The sequence below is a fragment of the Danio rerio genome, chromosome 4, assembly GCF_049306965.1.
Source record: "Danio rerio strain Tuebingen ecotype United States chromosome 4, GRCz12tu, whole genome shotgun sequence".
Lineage (NCBI taxonomy): Eukaryota > Metazoa > Chordata > Actinopteri > Cypriniformes > Danionidae > Danio > Danio rerio.
This window is the reverse complement of record NC_133179.1, coordinates 20,631,484-20,650,879: the sequence shown is the minus strand read 5'-3', so window position 1 is coordinate 20,650,879 and position 19,396 is coordinate 20,631,484. Positions and strand designations below refer to the sequence as shown.

Sequence of the window (19,396 nt, the reverse complement as noted above, 5' to 3'; positions counted from 1 at the left end):
TCGCACATTAGGTTACGATGTCGCTGACCCGGGTTTGATCCTCGACTAAGGAAAGTTTTTTTTTCATATTTATTGTTAAGACATATAATACTGTTAGGGTTGTTGAACATTTGAAGTTGTAAAGCAGCTGTTTTTTAAAAAAAAAGACATGATAGTGTCATTAGAAACTGATTTGGAAATGACCTTATTTTAATATAGTCAGTCATGAACTGAGGTGGGCCGGTCTGAGGCTTGAAACTCCAGGGCTGAAAAGGAGTCCCACTCCGGCCCTGATTTTACTTCCATATTTAATCACGTTAACCACAGGTAAAACCAAACACAACCCCACTTCAGTGCTAAAAAGTTCTTATATTTGGATAAATTAAGAAATTATAAATGGTTTCTATGCAGTCTTTTGAAAAAATGCACAAAGCAAAGGTCTTTCAACTTTGTCAAAGCATTAATAGTGAAGAATTACTAAAATAATGGACCGGTTTGTAAATGTAGTGCAGTAGAGGAAATATTGAAACAGACTTTGCTTCTTTAAACTTTTGCAATAAGTTCCTGTTTTAACGTCTTTTCTGCATGTTGCTTCCTCATTTTTCTTTCCTGTGTCACCCTTTCCAGTTTTGCTATACATTTAAAAATCTCATCACAATATTAGTCAATTGGATTTGCACACATTAAAAGCAATAACAATAGAGAGAAACATATATGGAAACCTTTTTTCTTTTTTTCTTTTTTTTTGCCAGCTGATAAATAAAATAACTATTGACATCAATGATCTGCCAAAAACTGGAGCATTTAAAGCATCGGAGAATAAATAACTCTGTAGCTTATAATAAGCATTATACAATACATAAGTAGATAGCAGTTATCTTGATAGTTATAATTCTCTGACTCTCCAGACTTTCTCTCATAAAGCACACAACATTAAACAATAATAATAATGAAAAAAATGTATTCATTTAAATATATTGTTATATTTAATGAGTTATCTCCTAACTGAGTATAAAACATATGTTGTTTTGGGATTAATTAATTAAACAAGATAAACATACATACTGTACAATAGTATAAAAGAGGGAAATAGATTAAAATGTAACCAATCTATAAAATAACCAACAGAGACCTTAATTGTGCCCAATGTCATGTTGAGCCAGCATATGTTCTCATATGTTTTGGTTAAAATTAAAAACTTTCTAGAAGCTAGAAGGTTAATATTGCTCAAATGGAAGGATAAATCCTTTCCAACCTTTAAGCAATGGCTTACAGACCTTTTAACCTCGGAAAAATATGATGCGTTATAAAAGGGGTGTACTAAGATGTCTTATCTTACTTGGCAACCTGTTTTAGATCACATTAAGAAGATGAACCCTTAAGTTATTTTAGAAGAAACTAATAATATCATTATTTATTTGTATTTTATTTTAATATTCATTCATTTTCTTTTCGGCTTAGTCCCTTCATTAATCAGGAGTCGCCACAGCGGAATTAACCGCCAATATGTCCAACATATGTTTTACGCAGCGAATGCCCTTCCAGCTGTAACCAAACAGTGAGAAACACCCAAAACAGATTGCAATACAGAATAATGCAATACAGATTGCAGATTTAACAATCTAACTCTAAATGTTTCAGATTTATTGAATCTAACTGTTCAATAAAAACACTTTTGAGAAAAAGAAATACAAAAATAACAAAAAGATTAGATTAAATAATTTATACAAAAAATCTTCCAAATATAATTCAAATTAAATATATATTTTATATGAATAATGCAAATAAAATAAGTATTATAATGCAAAAAGTACTAAAAATACACTTAGATTTTCCACAAAAAATTTTAAACCCATTCAATAATCAAATGTGCATAGTATTTTATTTAATACATTACTGTTAATGCAATTATTCAAAGACGTGCACCTGCAAAAAGCATTCAGTGCACTCTCTTTCACTACAAGCTCTCACACTTTACATTAAAAATGAAACATGAAATCCATAATGAAAGTTGCAATTATAACACCATAATTATATATTGATGGAAAGAAACTGCTTCCTTGGCTAATACATCATTTCTGCATAAAATATGATGCAATGAATCCTTTAATCTATAGCTTAATGGATTATTGGAGTTAAATGTTAATGCAAATCTATAATGATGTCCAGCAATACTATAATTGTGACCACTCAAGTATGAAAGGGACTAAAATATAAAAACAATTTAATCCTGTATCCAAAAAAAAGAAATCAGATGAACCATGTAACATCATAATCTAATAAGAGAAACACATGAACTTACTTTGGCTCAGGTCAAATACACCTGACATCACCAAAAGGCCCCCAAAACATTGCAAAATTTCACCTTAAGAAAGAAAGAGAGTGTGATTGTGCTAAACATCGGGTGGTTGTAAAGACGGGGTCATTTTTATGTGAGGGCACCATTTTGAGCTTGTAATAGTGGGAAAGATCAGTCCATATTATCCTCTTTACTACACGATAACAGGCTCCCGCTGGTTGTTCTGCCTTTTCACTACGAAAACCTTCTGTCCGGAGATGGTCACAGCATAGACGTAGTCTTCAAACATCACTGACATCAGACAAAAAAGGAAAGAAAAAAATATACATTAATATCAGTATTTGTTTGGAAGTTATGGATTTTCACAGCAAGTAAAAATGATTTACTGTAAAATAGTAAATGATCATATATCAATTATTTCTTATTGAATAAATTTAATTAAAACAACAAATTAAAGAGGGTTATTTTATTTTATTAGGGCTATTTTGTTCCTAAACAAAATCAAGAGGATAAAAAAAGACTTAAAATGGTTACACATGAAACCATAAAAACTAATAAAACCTTTTTTTTTTTAAACAGACCTATTTAAAAACACAACTGATAGAAATACATAACAAAATTGCTTAAACTTTAAATAGAAAAAACACAAAATGTAAAGATAAAAACTATTTCAAACTGTAAAAATATCTGGATAATACTTAAACCTAATGTTACAAATAAACACTAATACTACAGTGATATCTGAATATTACATAAACCTGATGTTACACAAGCATGTTTACTTTAATAATTCACATCACATTTTTTGAAAATTAAATGACAAAATATGAGTGAAATATTGTTCTATCATCATTCAGCATTTATCTAAAAATGAAGTGCGTTTCTTACCAGACATGCGCTTGAATGGGGGCTCTGCAGTCCCATGTAATCTGAAGCGACAAGCTGTTCGGACCATCTGCATGATCACTCCTGCTGTGTGCTCGTCATTCTCCAGCTCTCCTGCCGACTGTAGATTACAAAAAACATTCACTTACTGCTTAACTGAGACAAGTGGAGTCATTATTAATCCCCCTATGATATTTTCTTTTTTAAATATTTCCCAAATTATGTTTAATAGAGCAAGGACATTTTCACATTATTTCATATAATATTGTTTCCTCTGGAGAAAGTCTTATTTGTTTTATTTTGGCCAGAATAAAAGCAGCTTTTCATACCATTTTAACTCAATTATTATTACCCCCCCCCCCCCAAGCAATATATTTTTTTAACTTGTCTACAGAACAAATTATTGTTAATTAAATTACTAATTAAACTAAGTATCTTCCTTAACCTAATTAACCCAATTAAGCCTTTAAATTGAACTTGAAGCTGAATACTATTATCCTGAAAAATATGTAGTAAAATAGTATGTACTGTCATCATGGCGAAGATAAAAGAAATTCATTAGTTATTCAATCTATTATGTTTAGAAAAGTGTTGAAAAAAAATCTCTCTGTAAAACAGAAATTGGGGAAAAATATAAAAGATTTAAAATTAAACAGCAAGGCTAATAATTCTGACTCAACTGTAAATGATAAATTGATTATATGATTAAAACATAGAACCTATCGAATATATAGAAAGAGACAGAGAGAGAGATAACCCCTTGAGCCAGGTGTGTCCAACAGACAGACAGACAGACAGACAGACAGATAGATAGATACAGTTAAAGGCACAATTATTGGCAATAAATAAATATTTTCCTTTTTTAATTTATTTTCATGAAGGCTGTTCAAAAGGAAGAAGATTTCTCAACACATTTTTAAAAATAATAGTTGTAATATATATATTTTTTAACAGAATCTGTCTTTGCCATGATAACACTGCATAATATTTTGCTAGTTATTTTACAAGATATTAGAATTCATCTTAATGAGTAACTTAAAGGCTTAACTTGGTTAATAAGTTTAACTAGGCAAGTCATTGAATACCATTATTTTGTTCTAAGGGCCTATTAACCTATTAAAATTGTTATTTTTTTATTTAAAAACTGCTTTTATTCCAGACAAAATAAAAGAAATAAAAAATTTTCTCAAGAATAAAAATATTATAGAAAATACTGTGAAAATGTCATTGCTCAGTTCATCATAACTTGGGAATTTTTTTTTAAATAATATGTATCAGTAGAGGCGTAATAATTTTGCCTCAAAGTGTAGACAGGCAAACAGAGACAGACAGAACAATAAGACTGACAGACATTGAATTCTAATTAATTATTTCTCATTTGCCCAAATCAGGATTCTCTTTTCAACGCATTTCACCCTCATGTCAAGTTCTCCGAAAATGTAAGTTATGAATTTTAACAGCTTACCGCGAGTACTCCGTCTTCACTAATAACCAAGTACCCAAGTTGATCGGGTATTCTCTCCAAGCCTTGAGTCAAAGCAGTAGTCTGACATTCAACACACGATAATACTGTAATTAAACACTAACAGAGCTCATATGATATTAGACTGCATCATCAATCACATTATTTACAAAATCTTTGTTTTATAAGTTCTAAATGCACTAAAACAAAACATTTAATAAAAAAAACATTTAATTAAACAAATATTTTAAAGGTAAGAATTATATTTACCATTTTAGACAGTGCAGATAAATGTACACTGCTGTTTTCCTTCACACCCCGCCTCACGTGACTGACATCAAGCGTCGCGTGTTTATAACGTCATTCCAGGAGATGTTTTGCTTATTCGACATTATTTTTGTTTATATGCATTGGAAACGTACAAAATGTGATAAAAAATCTTAGTATGACTAAAACGTGGCGGATTTTTATTTAATTTGCTAGGATTTATGCGCTGTTCTCGCATTTAACAAAAAATAATCTGTATCAGGATCAGATTCGCTGTCATAATCACCGCACACAGGTCGGTCGTTAACGCGAGCAGCACAGATCTCAGATCAGCTAAATAAGGCGCTTACGCGACTACGCAAAGCGGAAGTGAAGTGGTCAGCTGATTAAAGCATATGATCCTGCTGAACGGAAAACATTTCGTCCATTCTGCGTCTTTTATTTGAGCAAAATATAAGACAAAGTCACGATGCCCGGACGAGGAAAATTAATCGCAGTTATCGGTGATGAAGACACGTGCACCGGATTTCTCCTCGGAGGGATCGGAGAGCTCAATAAAAACCGTAAACCCAATTTCTTGGTGGTGGAGAAGGAAACCAGCGTTACAGAGATAGAGGAGACCTTCAAGTAAGTGACACGATCCTAAATGTCTGAATGACTCAACATCATATATTACAATCTAATTATCAAATATGTGTCATTACAAATATATGGATGAAGACTTGCTTTTTAAAAAAATATTTATGTTTATCTATCTATCTATCTATCTATCTATCTATCTATCTATCTATCTATCTATCTATCTATCTATCTATCTATCATATCAGCCAAATATTTTAGAAAAAACATTTATATATAAATTATTTTTATGTAGTAATAATTACCTAAATTTGTCAAGAAACCCACTTAAATGTCTTTTAGTTTAACAATATTTTATATACACCAGTAAACTGTCAATCATATTTGCAAGAAACTATTAAAGACATATCAAACTATTAATATTATGAATTACAGTGCAGCCCCTATTGACAATTGTCATTTAAATATCCTTTGTCACTATTCTTCAAACTACTGATCAATTTTGAATAATTTAAATATAAGAACATGTTTGTCTGATCTCTTCTTATTCTGACGATAGATCATTTTGAGGAATGTAAACAAAAACAAATGTTCCAACGTATTTTCTGTTTTACATTTTTAATTTTTATAGCTTACGAGAATCTAAAAAGAGCCTGCTTATTGATAAATAATGTTATGATAGCTTTTTTAGAATTAAGTTATTATTCAATTGTTTCTTTGATATCAAGCATAGGCCAATGTCATCACCACAATGAAATGGTCTATATGAATAAGTACAAGTCCAAGTCAATATGTAGTTTGGTATTTACATAAATATGCAATAATGTCTGATTTTGATTATAATTTCACCCATGCTTGCATTTAATTTTCAGAAGAGTTATTTGAAACATCAAAGTATGCGCTGTATATGCATTTAATACAATAATAAAATTATATTATGTATAACACCTTAGTAGACATACAGAAAAAAATGTCTTACTAACACATATATTATGCATTAATATATACAGTAAACATTACTTTTCCCAATAACCTTTTGAATTGTAATTTTTGGATTAACAAATAGATGCAGAGAATAGTAGATTTTTGTAATTGTACAATTTTTTTTCTGTCAACATTAACTACAGCATGTCTGTCGTTTATGACTAACAGGAGTTTCCTTGCTCGCAATGACATTGGCATCATCCTTATCAACCAGTTCATCGCAGAGATGATTCGACATGCCATTGATGCCCACATGCAGTCCATCCCGGCTGTGCTAGAGATTCCCTCAAAAGAGCATCCATATGATGCCTCCAAAGACTCCATCCTGCGACGGGCCAAGGGTATGTTCTCTGCAGAGGACTTCCGATAACCTGTTACTACCCATGCAGGCTCACAGTCTGGCCTGAGCAGATGAAGGAGTTGGGTATTCTCATCCATCTCGCTGAAACTGAAAAGCATATTATGAGGAGTAAATAATGATGTGTGTTTAATCAATGTTCTGTGATGTATTTTTTGCCATTCCCAAGGAAATAGTTTTTGTCAGTGCTCCTACTAATAATTATTTTAAAATATATGTTTAATATAACAATCATATATATCATATATAAAAATTCAATATATTATGAATTTCCTTTTAAATGCTGTCACTTTAATATTTAAGTTCCTGAATGTCTTTCTCAAACTTGATAATATTAGACAGAAAACAAACTCTCTACATCTGTTACTGTAAATTGGTGTGCTATGCATATATTTTTTCCTCATTGTATTGGTCATTGTTTTGAAGCATTTCAAAGAAGCTTTCCTCAATGTGATGCAATTAAAATGTGTTCAAAGTATGTGATTTGCAGTTATTAAAGGTAATTGGAGTATTATGCTCTATTGATACTGTGGTGATGGAAAATAAATATTAAGGTAAAATATGCAAATACAAAAAAGACTAGAATAATGCAAATAGAAATGCAAATAATGCATATAAAAATATGATGATTTGGTCATGTTAAAATTCAATCAGCCAATCACATGTCAGCAATAAAATGTGTTTAGGAATCTATGTGGTCATGATGATTTAACGTGACTAGGGATTTTAGAGAACAGTCAGATAAATGTCCCGAGTGGATCTATGTGGGTAAAGAGAGTTTGTTTGTGACAGAAATCAGAATAGCATGGAATAACACTTTAGAATAATGCTACATCAGTTCATGCATCTACTAACATGAACTAAGTAGGGGTAATCTTGAAAATAATTTATTAACCATTAGTTCAACATTTACTAATGCATTAATAATAGCCGAAGTTGGTCTTGTTAACATTGGTTAATGCACTGAGTTAACATCAACTAACACTCTTTAATTAAATTAACTTTATTAACTTTAACAATGATGAATAAGTACTGAATGTATTACTAATTGTTTGTTCATGTTAGTAATACATTTATTATGGTATTTTAAAGTGTTGCCAATCTTGGACAGACACAAGCACTGATCAAAATTAAAGTCTAGAGAGTGAACACTGACACTGATCAAAACAGACTCTGAGACTGCACACACAACGCATAAAATATTGCAGGAGAAGAGATACCTGTGACACTCCAGTCATTTAAAAACAAAAAACTGAGTCTACAGTTTGCGCACTCTTTTACGCACTCTTTTACAATATTAGTACAATAGAAAACTGGAAAATGGTTGTCTAATATGATGAGTCTTCTGCTCTGACATTAAGATAGTTTTAGAATTGGTTTGGTTTAAACAACATGAATGCATGAATCAATCTTGACTTATTTGAATGGATCAGGATTCTGCTGGTGGTGTAATGGGGAAAAGGATATTCCTTATATCCTTGTCATTGAGTTATATATCAAGGCCCTTATTCACTAAGTATCTTAAGGATAAAAGTAGCTCCTAACTTGCTATATAAACATTTTAGAAATCCTTGATGGTAGTTAGCTTTTAACAGCGTATTCTCATATGGTCAGAAATGGTATGAAATATATTTTTGAATTTATAAAATACAAATTTAAAGATATATTTGCTTAAATATTTTCTAAGCAAATACATTAATTTGTACCATTAGAAGTAAATCTTTATTTAATGTCTAATACATTAAAAGCAAGAACATAAAACTTTGTCTAGCCACCTTTTTAAAACCTTTAATTGAACATGAAATAAAATACAACATATTTTGCGCTCTACAGAATTTTCAGACTCCTCCGTTCCATCAGCCAATCACTGTCTGGATAGTTAGTAATCATGCTGACATAGCAATGAGGTCCATGCTCTCACTCTTAGCTTAAAAGGTCTCAGCAGCTGTCAACACATTTTAATATTACATGTCATTTTTACTGCTATTTAGGAGGTAAGAAATAATTGTGCCTACGAGCTCAGGTATATCATCATGCTGGCAACAAACACACATGATGTTGGTTGTATAAACTGCTTTGTTTGTTGCAGGTTCCTGAAAATCCTGTGTATCATCACTGACTGTACACTCACACTATGGAAGTCTAACAGAAATCTGACTACTAATATATCTCAGTCAAACACTTAACAATGATGAGAGCAAGTGATTCATTGATTCTTCGGTGGCTTTTACACCGTCGCTGTCAGATCCTGAATATTTTAGGGAACATTGGTCACATCTATCTTGTCCATTATTTAAACTGTCTTATCTAAGGACAAAACCTACTCTTACCTGTGGGAATCACACATCATACATACAGATTCCTGGTAGATTAAAGAGCATTTAAATGGAAAGAGGATGAAATATAAGCTCAAATCAACTTTGTTCTGCTTCATTCACAATCACTCTGTTCAGTAAATCGGTTCTGCTGTTTGATCAACAACATGATTTCTGTTTGGATTTTAAGTTCTCTGATCCTCAGCTACACTTTTGGGGGTCCCATCTTCAAGAACATAAGGTAAGATATGTTTTCATGCTATATTTTGTCTATGAACATTTTTTTCCACCATATTGAATTTCATATATTTTATTTCAGCAGTGGCTCGAATATGGAGATTTCTCCCAATGCTACAAAGAGCAACTTAACAGAGTTTACTACTCCGACAAACATGTAAAGAAAATATATATGGTTATATTGTGAGTTCTACAGAATGCTAAAATAATGCTTGTATCTAACTCAAACTTTTTTTTCTTTTGTAAACAGGTCTGTAAGGCCTTCAAAATTCTTGTAAGTCTTGTTTTTTTTTTTTAAATGCATATTATATTATATTATATTATATAATATTATATTATATTAGATTAGATTAGATTAGATTAGATTAGATTAGATTACTAGTGTCTAAACTAGTAGACATTACCCATAGACACTTTAACCGACAAAAACACTACATTTATGAAGTGTGTTTCACACAGGTGAGTGGTATTGACAAACATCTATCTCTGTCTTTCTCTCTCTCTCTCTCCCCCTTAAAATAACGAAAAACTCTAGCACTTTTACTCTAGCACTAAATTCCCTGAGCACAAACAAGTTCTTTGTATAACTAGTGCTTCTTTTGTGTAATACCTCATCTTGTTTAATCACTAAACGCCTTTTCAATTGTAAGATGCTTTGGACAAAATCATCTGCTAAATGACTAAATGTTAATGTAACTCAAAGTTAAATAAAAATGTGTTTTCATATTGCAGACTGACTCAAAAACCTTTCACAACACACATATTCACCATCACAGAATGCCATAACTGTTACTGACCGTATTTCCGCACAAATTCAATCAGGATAATTGTTGGTCTACAGCGAGTTCTTGTGAACTAAGTGAAATTTATTGATTTGCATTTAAGTTATGTTGGATTTGCTTGTACATAATAAAAATAATAGTTTAAAAAGGTTTTGAAATCTAAAAGTGCTGTAAGATGTATTTACTCAAGTAAATGCTGTTTTTATAAATTATAGCATGTCACAAATCTATCAATTGTGTTACTTCTATAACAAAAAGTAACTAAATACGGATCTGCAGTTGTATAATAGTAATTTTTGTAATATGTAACTAAAGCATTTAAAGTGTTTCCATATAAGGCGATGGGCTTAAGTAAAATAAAATTAAATAAATTTTCACAATGTTAATTAGCAACTGTGATGTGTGATCTTTATATTCAAAAGCAAAGTGAATGTTAATTAAAAGAGTTAGCATTTGTCTTTTATAACAATAGAATAAATCTTTCCAAAGTAATTGTTAATTAGTTTATTAATATGCATGCAACCCTTGTAACATTTCAGAAAGAATGCTTGTTTTGTTCCTAATTAAACTCATATTAAATATATATTGTGTTACGGTTAGGGTTAGGTCCTGGTCTTTGTTAGACCACTTTAATTTAAAATGCCAAGCTAAACTAGAGCCATTGGCAGCTCTGGTCCATTTTCACTGACAAATCAAACCTAAAATAACAACAGTAAACTCAAACAAATGACTTCCTGTCTCGTTCTGGCATTTTCTGCATCACCCTTTCTTTCTGACACACACCAGATTTAAAATTTGCATCACATAAAAATGGCCTTTAAATGATTTCATTATAGTGACAAAAGGATCCTTTCAAAATATTTCTATTGTGCCTGAATTTCCTTTCATTTCAGGCGAAGGTGTTTTCTGTCCACTTGTGCCTTGTGGAACCTAGGGGCATTGTTACAGACTGGAAATGAGGTTGCAGGGGACTTTACCAATGATCCATTGGGATTTGGCAAAAAATGATGCATGGTTCTGAATGTTCAAAGAATGTGTAATCAAGCTTTTGATTAAATATATGAGGATGTTGCACTAATAATGAATCACAATGAAACTGTTTTACTTAATTGTCAACTTTTATGTGCTGTAATACAAATATATATATATATATATATATATATATATATATATATATATATATATATATATATATATATATATATATATATATATATATATATATATATATATATATATATATGTGTATATATATATATGTATGTGTGTGTGTGTGTGTGTGTGTGTGTGTGTATACATATATATATATATATATATATATATATATATATATATATATATATATATATATATATATATATATATATATATATATATATATATATATATATATATATATATATCACTTTTTAACCGTACTTTTATGATATTTCCGTTTTCCCTTGGATGAAATCCAGCCGTTTATTTCTATCCACTCCAGCAAATTTCAGTAAAACTGTCTGTTTGATTTTTTTGTATGCTCATATTTTTGTTACTGATTGATAAGAATGATAAAATGTACACTATTCCATTTGTAGATTCTGTACACCTAAGAGAATGAAAAGAGAGCTAAATAGGAAATCAAAAGTAAAAAAAAAAAAAAGATTTCTGTGAAGCCTTTGTCAATTTTTTTTTTCAATAACATTTTCATATGGCAGATTGACTCAAAACACTTCTTACAACACACATATTCAGCATGACAGAATGGCATAACTACTGACCATGTTTCCACTCAAATTATATTGGGAGAATTGTTGGTCTAAGTTCTTATGAAATAAATGAAATTTTTTGATTTTATTTAAAATCATGTTTGATTTGCATGTAATTAATCAAAATCAATCATTTTATAAAGGCTTTGAAAGTGCTGTAAAATCAAGCCAAAGACATACCCATATTATGTTTAGAATTTGAAGTTGATCTCACAGAAAACAATTTGACATTTTGTTGTGGAGGTATTACCAAAAATGGCCACAGGCACTCAAGTAAATGCTGTTTCTTCATGTAATATCCTGCCACAAATCCATCAATTTGTCTCACATTACTTCTAAAACAAAACAGACACCAAATACAGATCAACAGTTGTCAGAAAATATCAGTTATAAGTATTTAAGGTCTGTTTCAATATAAGGTGATGTGCAAAAAAAGGGTTTCTGTAGATGAGTGAATTGAATTTATTTATAGTTTTTCAGCATTCAAAAATATGTAAGTGTCGTACAATAAAGCCATATATCTATAGTGTCAACGTCACAATTAACATCTGAACAAAAGTGAGTTTGTGGACACTATTCCTTTTCAAGCTATTGTATTATTAAAATTTGTTGATAACCTGTAAAATAGTTCACCTAAAAATATAGATTTACTCAGCATCCACTTTTTTAAACTTTTATGATTTTTAAAAATCTACTTTTGAACATGTTGGTTAGTTAAATATATTTCTTTATAATATTGATAAGATTGGATATATCATCAAAAAAGAGAAGAACATTTTCAGTTACCCTATATATCATCACATTTATTGGTGATATTGTTCAGCAGAAGAACAAAAACCCATACATATTAGCAACAAGGATGGTGTGTAAATAATAACAGAATTTTGAGAACTTTGGGGAACTTTGAGAACTAAAACAGCTTTAAAATATGCACACAGACTTCAGTAAAAATCTAACATCTTTGCTTGACTATTGTCCAACATTGGGACTGTTGACTCTGTTGATTTATTTATTATCTTCTGTGTTTTATTTCCACTCTTTATAGTCCAACACACTGATAAGGTCTCGTCACTCTTCTCTGTTTGTGGTTTAAATATTTGTCCCTGTCTCATTCAAGGACAAACCTCTATTCAGCCTGTGGGAAACAAACACATATACAGAGTCCTGAAAGAGTAAAGAGCATTTGAATGGACGGTGAATTTAATATAAGTGAGGGTGAACTCTTTTCTGCTTCATTCACAATCACTCTATTCAGTAAATTCTGTGAACAACATGATCTCTGTTTGGATTCTGAGTTCTCTGATCCTCAGCTACACTTTTGGGCGTCCCATCTTCAATAACACAAGGTAAGACATTATCAAGTATAACTAAAATATTGTCCTCAAAACTGATCCGATACTTTATTTATTTACAGCAGTGGAATTCACATGGAGGGTTTTTTTAATGTCACAGAGAGGAACTTCACAGAGTATAATAAAACCAATCAGATCAGGTATACGTATTGCTGCATTTATAAAGATACATTTCTGTCTTTTTATACTAACATTTCTGAAACATTTTACCACAGACATGATTTAGGTCACGATCCTCGCATAAAATTAATGTAAGTCATATTATTTTTTAACTTGCTGCTTTCATCGCAGATTTCTATGAATCCTGTTTCATTCTCTGTCCTTCCTTTGACGTACAATGGCTTTCTCTGTCACAAATTCACAATACAAACTTTAGGAAATTAAAGTAAAAAAAAAATGTTTTTCTAATTATTGATTTCAGGAGTTCGAGTTGTCTGCTGCCAACTTGTTCCTTGTCAAACCTGGGATCATCCTTACAGATTGGGGATGAGATTGCTGGAGATTTGGTCCGAGATCCAATGGGAATTGGCAAGAAATGAAGCAAATGAATAAAAGAAAATAAACATGATTAATAAGGAAAACATTTAAAACCTTTTTGTCTTTTTGTATGCTTCTTTGACTCAGAATTATGCAGTTCTCAATATGATCTTTATGGTGCAGATCAAAGGGAAGTAATTGAATTCAATGCAATAACCAAAAATCAAACTAATTCAGATCAGCATTAATAACAGAATAAAAAAACATTTTCACAACTGTATTTAACTTAAAAATATATTTTATTTTTTAATTTGTATTTCTTTAACTTTAGTGTACATTTCTTCAGATAGAAAATGTGCATGCATGTACATAAATGTAAATCTACCCAGGCATCTGAGAACATTCATCTCTTTTCTGTATTTTCACCCTAAATTAGTCATTTGAGCATCATAGCTTACATAACCAACATGGGCATTATTTCAAAAAGCTGAAAATGTGAATACAAGTCACTTTGTTAAATTTCTTAGTTACATTTTAAATATCATATTTTGTTGAAGCAGAGAAAATGTAATTAATAAGTGTAAATAAACAACAACACTTTTAAAAACACATTTTAACAATTTTAGTTAAAATATACAGTCACTCTGTTGTACTTATGTTTACCCTGTGGGTCAGTACAGCTGCTGTTAACGATGAAATTGTGGGTTCTTATGATGTAAGGGTTATTATCTTTCAATATAATAAAAAAATAAAATAAAAAAAATACTTACAATTTAATTTATTCTCACCTTCAAATGGTTCATGTTTCTTTTTACTTTTGAACACAAAAGAAGATGTTATGAAGAATGCTGAAAGCCATTGACACTCATCATAGGAAAAACAAATACTTTGGTGGTCAGTGGTTACTGGTTTCCAATATTTTCTTTTGTGTTTAAGAAACTTCTGTTGTTTTTGACAAGTGAAATGTGAATAAATGATGATAATACTTTCATTTTTGTGTAAACCTTACTTTTAATTCAACTTATATATCACCATGCTTGTGTATCTTTTATCATTTCATGCCAAATTTATTTTATTTATTTATTTATTTATTTTTACATTTTATTAATTCTATGACCTGTTTCCCAGTGATGGGTTACAGTCGGAAGGGCATCCGCTGCATAAAAAATATGCTTGATAAGTTGTTGGTTCATTCCACTGTGGTGACCCCAGATTAATAATTCAAAAAGAAAAGAGTAATTCCATGACTGCAAATAATATAGCCAGAAACATGGTGGTTACTTTTATTTTATTATTATGCATTTAATGGTAAATTGTCTTTCCTTTAAATATTGCTTAATCAAAGGTGTTTTCATACATTTTTTGTTTTAATATTCCTGCAAACAAATATAGCAATGAATGTATGAATCACATGAGTTTCATACAAACACTGCAAATGCAGCCACTAGGAAAATAGTCTGGGGGAAAGGATGGTTAGTTCCTATAAGTGAGCTCATAAGAGTTTTTTCAGGAGAATGGAATATACTTGTCAAATACCACATTCAAAAATTGCTGTGTTTTTAGCTTGAATATGGGTAAAATTTGAACAAAACACACCGTTGTGTTACTTTTTATTCCGAATTTATAGCCCAAATCTAATCCATTTTTTACATATGTCTATATCCATGGTATCAAATTGGGCTATTTTAGGTTGAATTAACCCAATAGTTTTTTAGAGTTGACCAAGTTGACAATATGCTCTAAAAATACTGGTTTGTTTTGTAACCCAGTGTTGGCTAAAAAATGGAAAAATCCAATTAAAATTGAATGACAGTTTTTAACCCAACACATTGGTTTGTCCCTATTAGACCCTTAATATTTGACCATGTTAGATTACAACAGCCCAATTTTTATTGAGTGTGTATAATCCACACATAAACTATACACAAAAAGTTTAATCCATTCTGCTGAAAGAACTCCTTTGTCTCGTTTGATATTATGCTATTTTCTTTATTGGTAGTGATGTGACTTGGTTTTAAAATCCTCAGTTGTATCCTTATGATTATTTTCCTATACTTTTGATTGAGTCGGATCCTCCCTTATCCTCATCTTCACTTAATATCAACCATATTTGGACCAGGCTGTTTCCAACAATATCCCACAAGCTAAACGCTGTTTTTATAATTGAAACATGGCAGCCACTATCATGTAAACAAAGACTTGTACAGCTCTGTTAACAGTACAGTTGATCATCCTCCATATGATTTTTCGGGAAGTCACATGTGATCAGTGTCTGAGAGATCTTGCCACTGTGAAATTGTTGCTATGACTGGCAGATGTGTGGTTTTACGGTTCCATTTAGTGTGTGTACAGAGAAATTGGTTGAAAGAGTCTTTATATTCTCATGTGTTCCAGACCTTGAAGATTATATTCACATTTTTAGGCCTGATTTGAACCGCTCATTGATCGGGAGGTCAATAGTCACAGTTATTTTATTGCTTTAAAAATCTCTGCTGTCCTAACTTATAAAAATAATGCATTGTTTCTGATTTAGCATTATTTGCTTTGTAAACATTCTTCAACCATTCCTTAAGCATGTTGTGTCATCACAAATTATTACAAAGGTCGGTATGTGTAATACTGGAACATTTCTGGCATTTTAAGGTATGTTATTCCTTGATAACAATCACTGAAACAAGTAACCTAGGTCCATATGGGGACAAATTAGCTTGACCTTTCATTAATATATTCATGTCCATATTTGTCTGCTATTCTTGGCTGTTTGGCACATGTTGTGTCTGAATAATACGTATACTGCATTTAGCACGTTTATTTATGTTTAATTAAAGAGTTAGTGAATTATTACAGCTCAGACCAATGATTTATGTCTACGTGTTTACTTTCCTGTCTAGATAATGGACATCTAAGGGGGTTGTTTACACAGAGTGAAGCCCTTAAGTCTTATACACCACTTACAAGCTTGTCGGGTTTTATTCTGCAAGAACAACAGTTCTTCAAGCATTTTTTTGTGTAATTTAATGAGAATATTTTAAAATAACATCCGGTGTGTTACCGTGAATTTAGGTTGAAATGAAGTGCAACTATAATTAATGATAACAACAACAAGGTCTCATTAATCTTTTAAAAGTGTGTGTTTCTGTCTCATTCAAGGACAAAACCCACTCTTACCTGTGGGAATCACACACATAAACAGATCCCTGAAAGATTAAAGAGCTTTTAAATGGACAGAGGATGAAATATAAGCTTAGATCAACTTTGTTCTGTTTTATTCACAATCACTCTGTTCAGTAAATCGGTTCTGCTGTTTGATCAACAACATGATTTCTGTTTGGATTTTAAGTTCTCTGATCCTCAGCTACACTTTTGGGCGTCCCATTTTCAATAACACAAGGTAAGATATTCATACCTTTATGGCTGTATTTTGTTTATGAACCTTTTTCACCATATTAAAGTATATGTATTGATTAGCAGTGGCTTGAATATGGAAACTTCTACCAATGCTACAGAGAGGAACTCCACAAACAGGTATAGAGAAAACACAAGCTAAGATAATATCAAGTATGAATTAAATATTCTTCACAAAAACCCTACTTTGTTAATTTTCAGCACGTCTCTGATTCTTAACAATACTTCTGGTTTTCCCAATACCAGTAACAAAAGGTAAGGTATTATTATATGGAATTGCAATCGTGCTTTCAAATTCATAGCCTGCTTGTGTTTGTGTTCAGCAAGAGAACTTATTTGGAGGGTCTACTGTATGCCAAGAAGGCCAGAGAGTACAATGAGACCAATGGTTATGGGTAAAAACAGACTTACAGATGTTTGACAACAGAAACTGTGTGAATGATTGAAATATTTTTTTTTTGGTTGGGAAACAACAGACATTTTTTTTGTATTTTGTGCTTAATTTATCAACAACAGAAATATATACCCAATTGAAAAAAATGTATCCTTACAAACAATTCTTAATGTTAATAAAATATTTTTTAAAAGGTTTGAACATGTGTTTGTTTGTTTGTTTGTCTTATACAGAAATGATATGTTTCCGGGTCCCGGTTATATTGGGTGAGAGTTTTTATTTGATACTGCAAGACTAAAATGTAATTTAAGCATTTTATTTTTTGATAGCCCAGTTTGCTGTTATTTAGCATTTATACGTAAACTAATCGTTCTGCTTTTACATCAGATTCTGCTGGTTACCATCCTGTGCTTTGCATAATTTGGTTGACAGAATGCAGTCCGGGGATGAGACGGCAGGGAAAATTACAGAAGACGCATTGGGACCAGGAAAAAAATAATAATTTAAAGAAATGTTACAGAAGAAGTATTACTTTTATTTGATAGTTTATTTTGCTTCTAAAAATCCCTTTTCTTTTAACATTGCTTCTATATTCAAAAGCATTTTATTTTAACTTGACATATGTTGATGTGTAAAGAGCACATGTATGTAGAAATATGTGTTATCAACACTTAGCTTGACAGAATGTTTAATTTCAACACCAAATACAGCAATAATATATATATATATATATATATATATATATATATATATATATATATATATATATATATATATATATATATATATATATATATATATATATTTCCTTCTGTTTTAAAAGACATTTCATTGATAATCGAGAATCATGCTGTTTCTTCAATCAAAAATTCAATCTAAAGCTTTTCTTAAAAACATTTAAAGCTATGTACACTAAAGATCTATGAAAATACAGTAAAAAGTCATTGTGACAACTACAAATACTTAGCTGCAGTTGCATATGATTACCAGAAGAGGGTAATCTATTATTAGAGTTCAAACATGAACAATACCCACGTTTAATTATTTGTCCATGTGTAGCGACGTATTCAATAAGGCTCTTTGCCAGCATGTTAGTGCTTGACTTTATTGCTGATGCCCTCTAAGTACGGGCACAGCTGGCACTAGAGGACATTTCACCACTTTACGTGGACACAAACATTGTGCAACTGTGTCAATATCCTAGTTGTCAGGTTTATGACACCATATAAAAATGTGCAAATAATCAAACATCGTCAAACATATCTGCTCCGACATAACAGCGTCAACTTTTAAAGCTTTTTCCACCTCAGAGGTAAAGGTAAAACAATCAAAGATTGTATGTTTTTTTTCCATTATCTCACTACAGACATCATTTAAAAAAACAAAAAACAAAACTGTTTGACTTTAAAGCTGCAGGTTAATTTTAATGTTGCTGTTTTTTATGCCCATACAGTTTGTTTATTTTTTCACTATAAAGCACTTTGTCAGCCTTGTGGCAGCTGGAAACGTGCTATAGCCTATAAATAAATGGAACTTGAACTTCAACTAATTTTTAAGGTGGTGTCATGATTCTCCTTAGTGCATCCATCCAATATTATTAACAAATTACTTTCAGCGGACCATGACCATGACAATGACAATGAATATAAATACTTTCTGACGGGATAGTACACTTACAATGAAAATGTAGGATACTCATTATTTACTGCTGTGCTTTTAAGCGTTTATAAGTTGCTTTTTTTTGTTGAGCACAAAAGAAAACATAAAGCAGAAAGCTAAAAACTTTTAGCCATTGACTTCCATAGTAAGAAACTACAACTAGGGAAGTCAATGTTACCAGGTAGGCTATCTAACTTTCTTCAAAATATCTTCT

The 19,396-nt window shown here is 31.0% G+C and overlaps 4 protein-coding genes across 6 annotated transcripts in view; 3 read left to right on the top strand and 1 right to left on the bottom strand.

The window, feature by feature from the left end:
* drd4-rs (dopamine receptor D4 related sequence) overlaps positions 1-19,396 on the top strand; it is a 116,602-nt gene that overhangs the window by 6,874 nt on the left and 90,332 nt on the right. The window lies entirely within an intron of this gene.
* Positions 1,838-4,958, bottom strand: lamtor4 (late endosomal/lysosomal adaptor, MAPK and MTOR activator 4). 2 transcript variants are annotated; one of them, NM_001044950.1, is made up of 4 exons: positions 4,896-4,958; positions 4,629-4,709; positions 3,167-3,284; positions 1,838-2,569 (listed from the first exon to the last, which is right to left on the bottom strand). In NM_001044950.1, the coding sequence occupies exons 1-4, from the start codon at positions 4,896-4,898 to the stop codon at positions 2,472-2,474; spliced, it is 300 nt and encodes a 99-aa protein (NP_001038415.1). In that variant the 5' UTR covers positions 4,899-4,958; the 3' UTR covers positions 1,838-2,471. The 2 variants fall into 2 exon arrangements, with proteins under 2 accessions (NP_001038415.1, XP_073802364.1); XM_073946263.1 differs by having other exon boundaries at positions 1,843-2,569; positions 4,629-4,745.
* On the top strand, positions 5,258-7,356 carry atp6v1f (ATPase H+ transporting V1 subunit F). Its single transcript, NM_001002526.2, has 2 exons — positions 5,258-5,519; positions 6,624-7,356. Exons 1-2 carry the CDS (start codon positions 5,362-5,364, stop codon positions 6,823-6,825), a joined length of 360 nt encoding a protein of 119 aa, NP_001002526.1. The 5' UTR covers positions 5,258-5,361; the 3' UTR covers positions 6,826-7,356.
* zgc:193726 lies at positions 13,042-13,837 on the top strand. 2 transcript variants are annotated; one of them, NM_001135973.1, is made up of 4 exons: positions 13,138-13,241; positions 13,310-13,387; positions 13,463-13,498; positions 13,669-13,815. In NM_001135973.1, exons 1-4 carry the CDS (start codon positions 13,168-13,170, stop codon positions 13,784-13,786), a joined length of 306 nt encoding a protein of 101 aa, NP_001129445.1. In that variant the 5' UTR covers positions 13,138-13,167; the 3' UTR covers positions 13,787-13,815. The 2 variants fall into 2 exon arrangements, with proteins under 2 accessions (XP_073802378.1, NP_001129445.1); XM_073946277.1 differs by lacking the exon at positions 13,463-13,498 and having other exon boundaries at positions 13,042-13,241; positions 13,669-13,837.

Coding starts and splice junctions, on each gene's coding strand:
- lamtor4 (XM_073946263.1), bottom strand. Junction 3,285..4,628: donor GTGAAGACGGAGTACTCGCG/GTAAGCTGTTAA, acceptor TGTAATCTACAG/TCGGCAGGAGAGCTGGAGAA. Junction 2,570..3,166: donor CCCATTCAAGCGCATGTCTG/GTAAGAAACGCA, acceptor GTCTGATGTCAG/TGATGTTTGAAGACTACGTC.
- atp6v1f (NM_001002526.2), top strand. CDS start 5,362: ATGCCCGGACGAGGAAAATTAATCGCAGTTATCGGTGATGAAGACACG. Junction 5,520..6,623: donor GAGATAGAGGAGACCTTCAA/GTAAGTGACACG, acceptor TATGACTAACAG/GAGTTTCCTTGCTCGCAATG.
- zgc:193726 (NM_001135973.1), top strand. CDS start 13,168: ATGATCTCTGTTTGGATTCTGAGTTCTCTGATCCTCAGCTACACTTTT. Junction 13,388..13,462: donor AATAAAACCAATCAGATCAG/GTATACGTATTG, acceptor ATTTTACCACAG/ACATGATTTAGGTCACGATC. Junction 13,499..13,668: donor GATCCTCGCATAAAATTAAT/GTAAGTCATATT, acceptor TATTGATTTCAG/GAGTTCGAGTTGTCTGCTGC.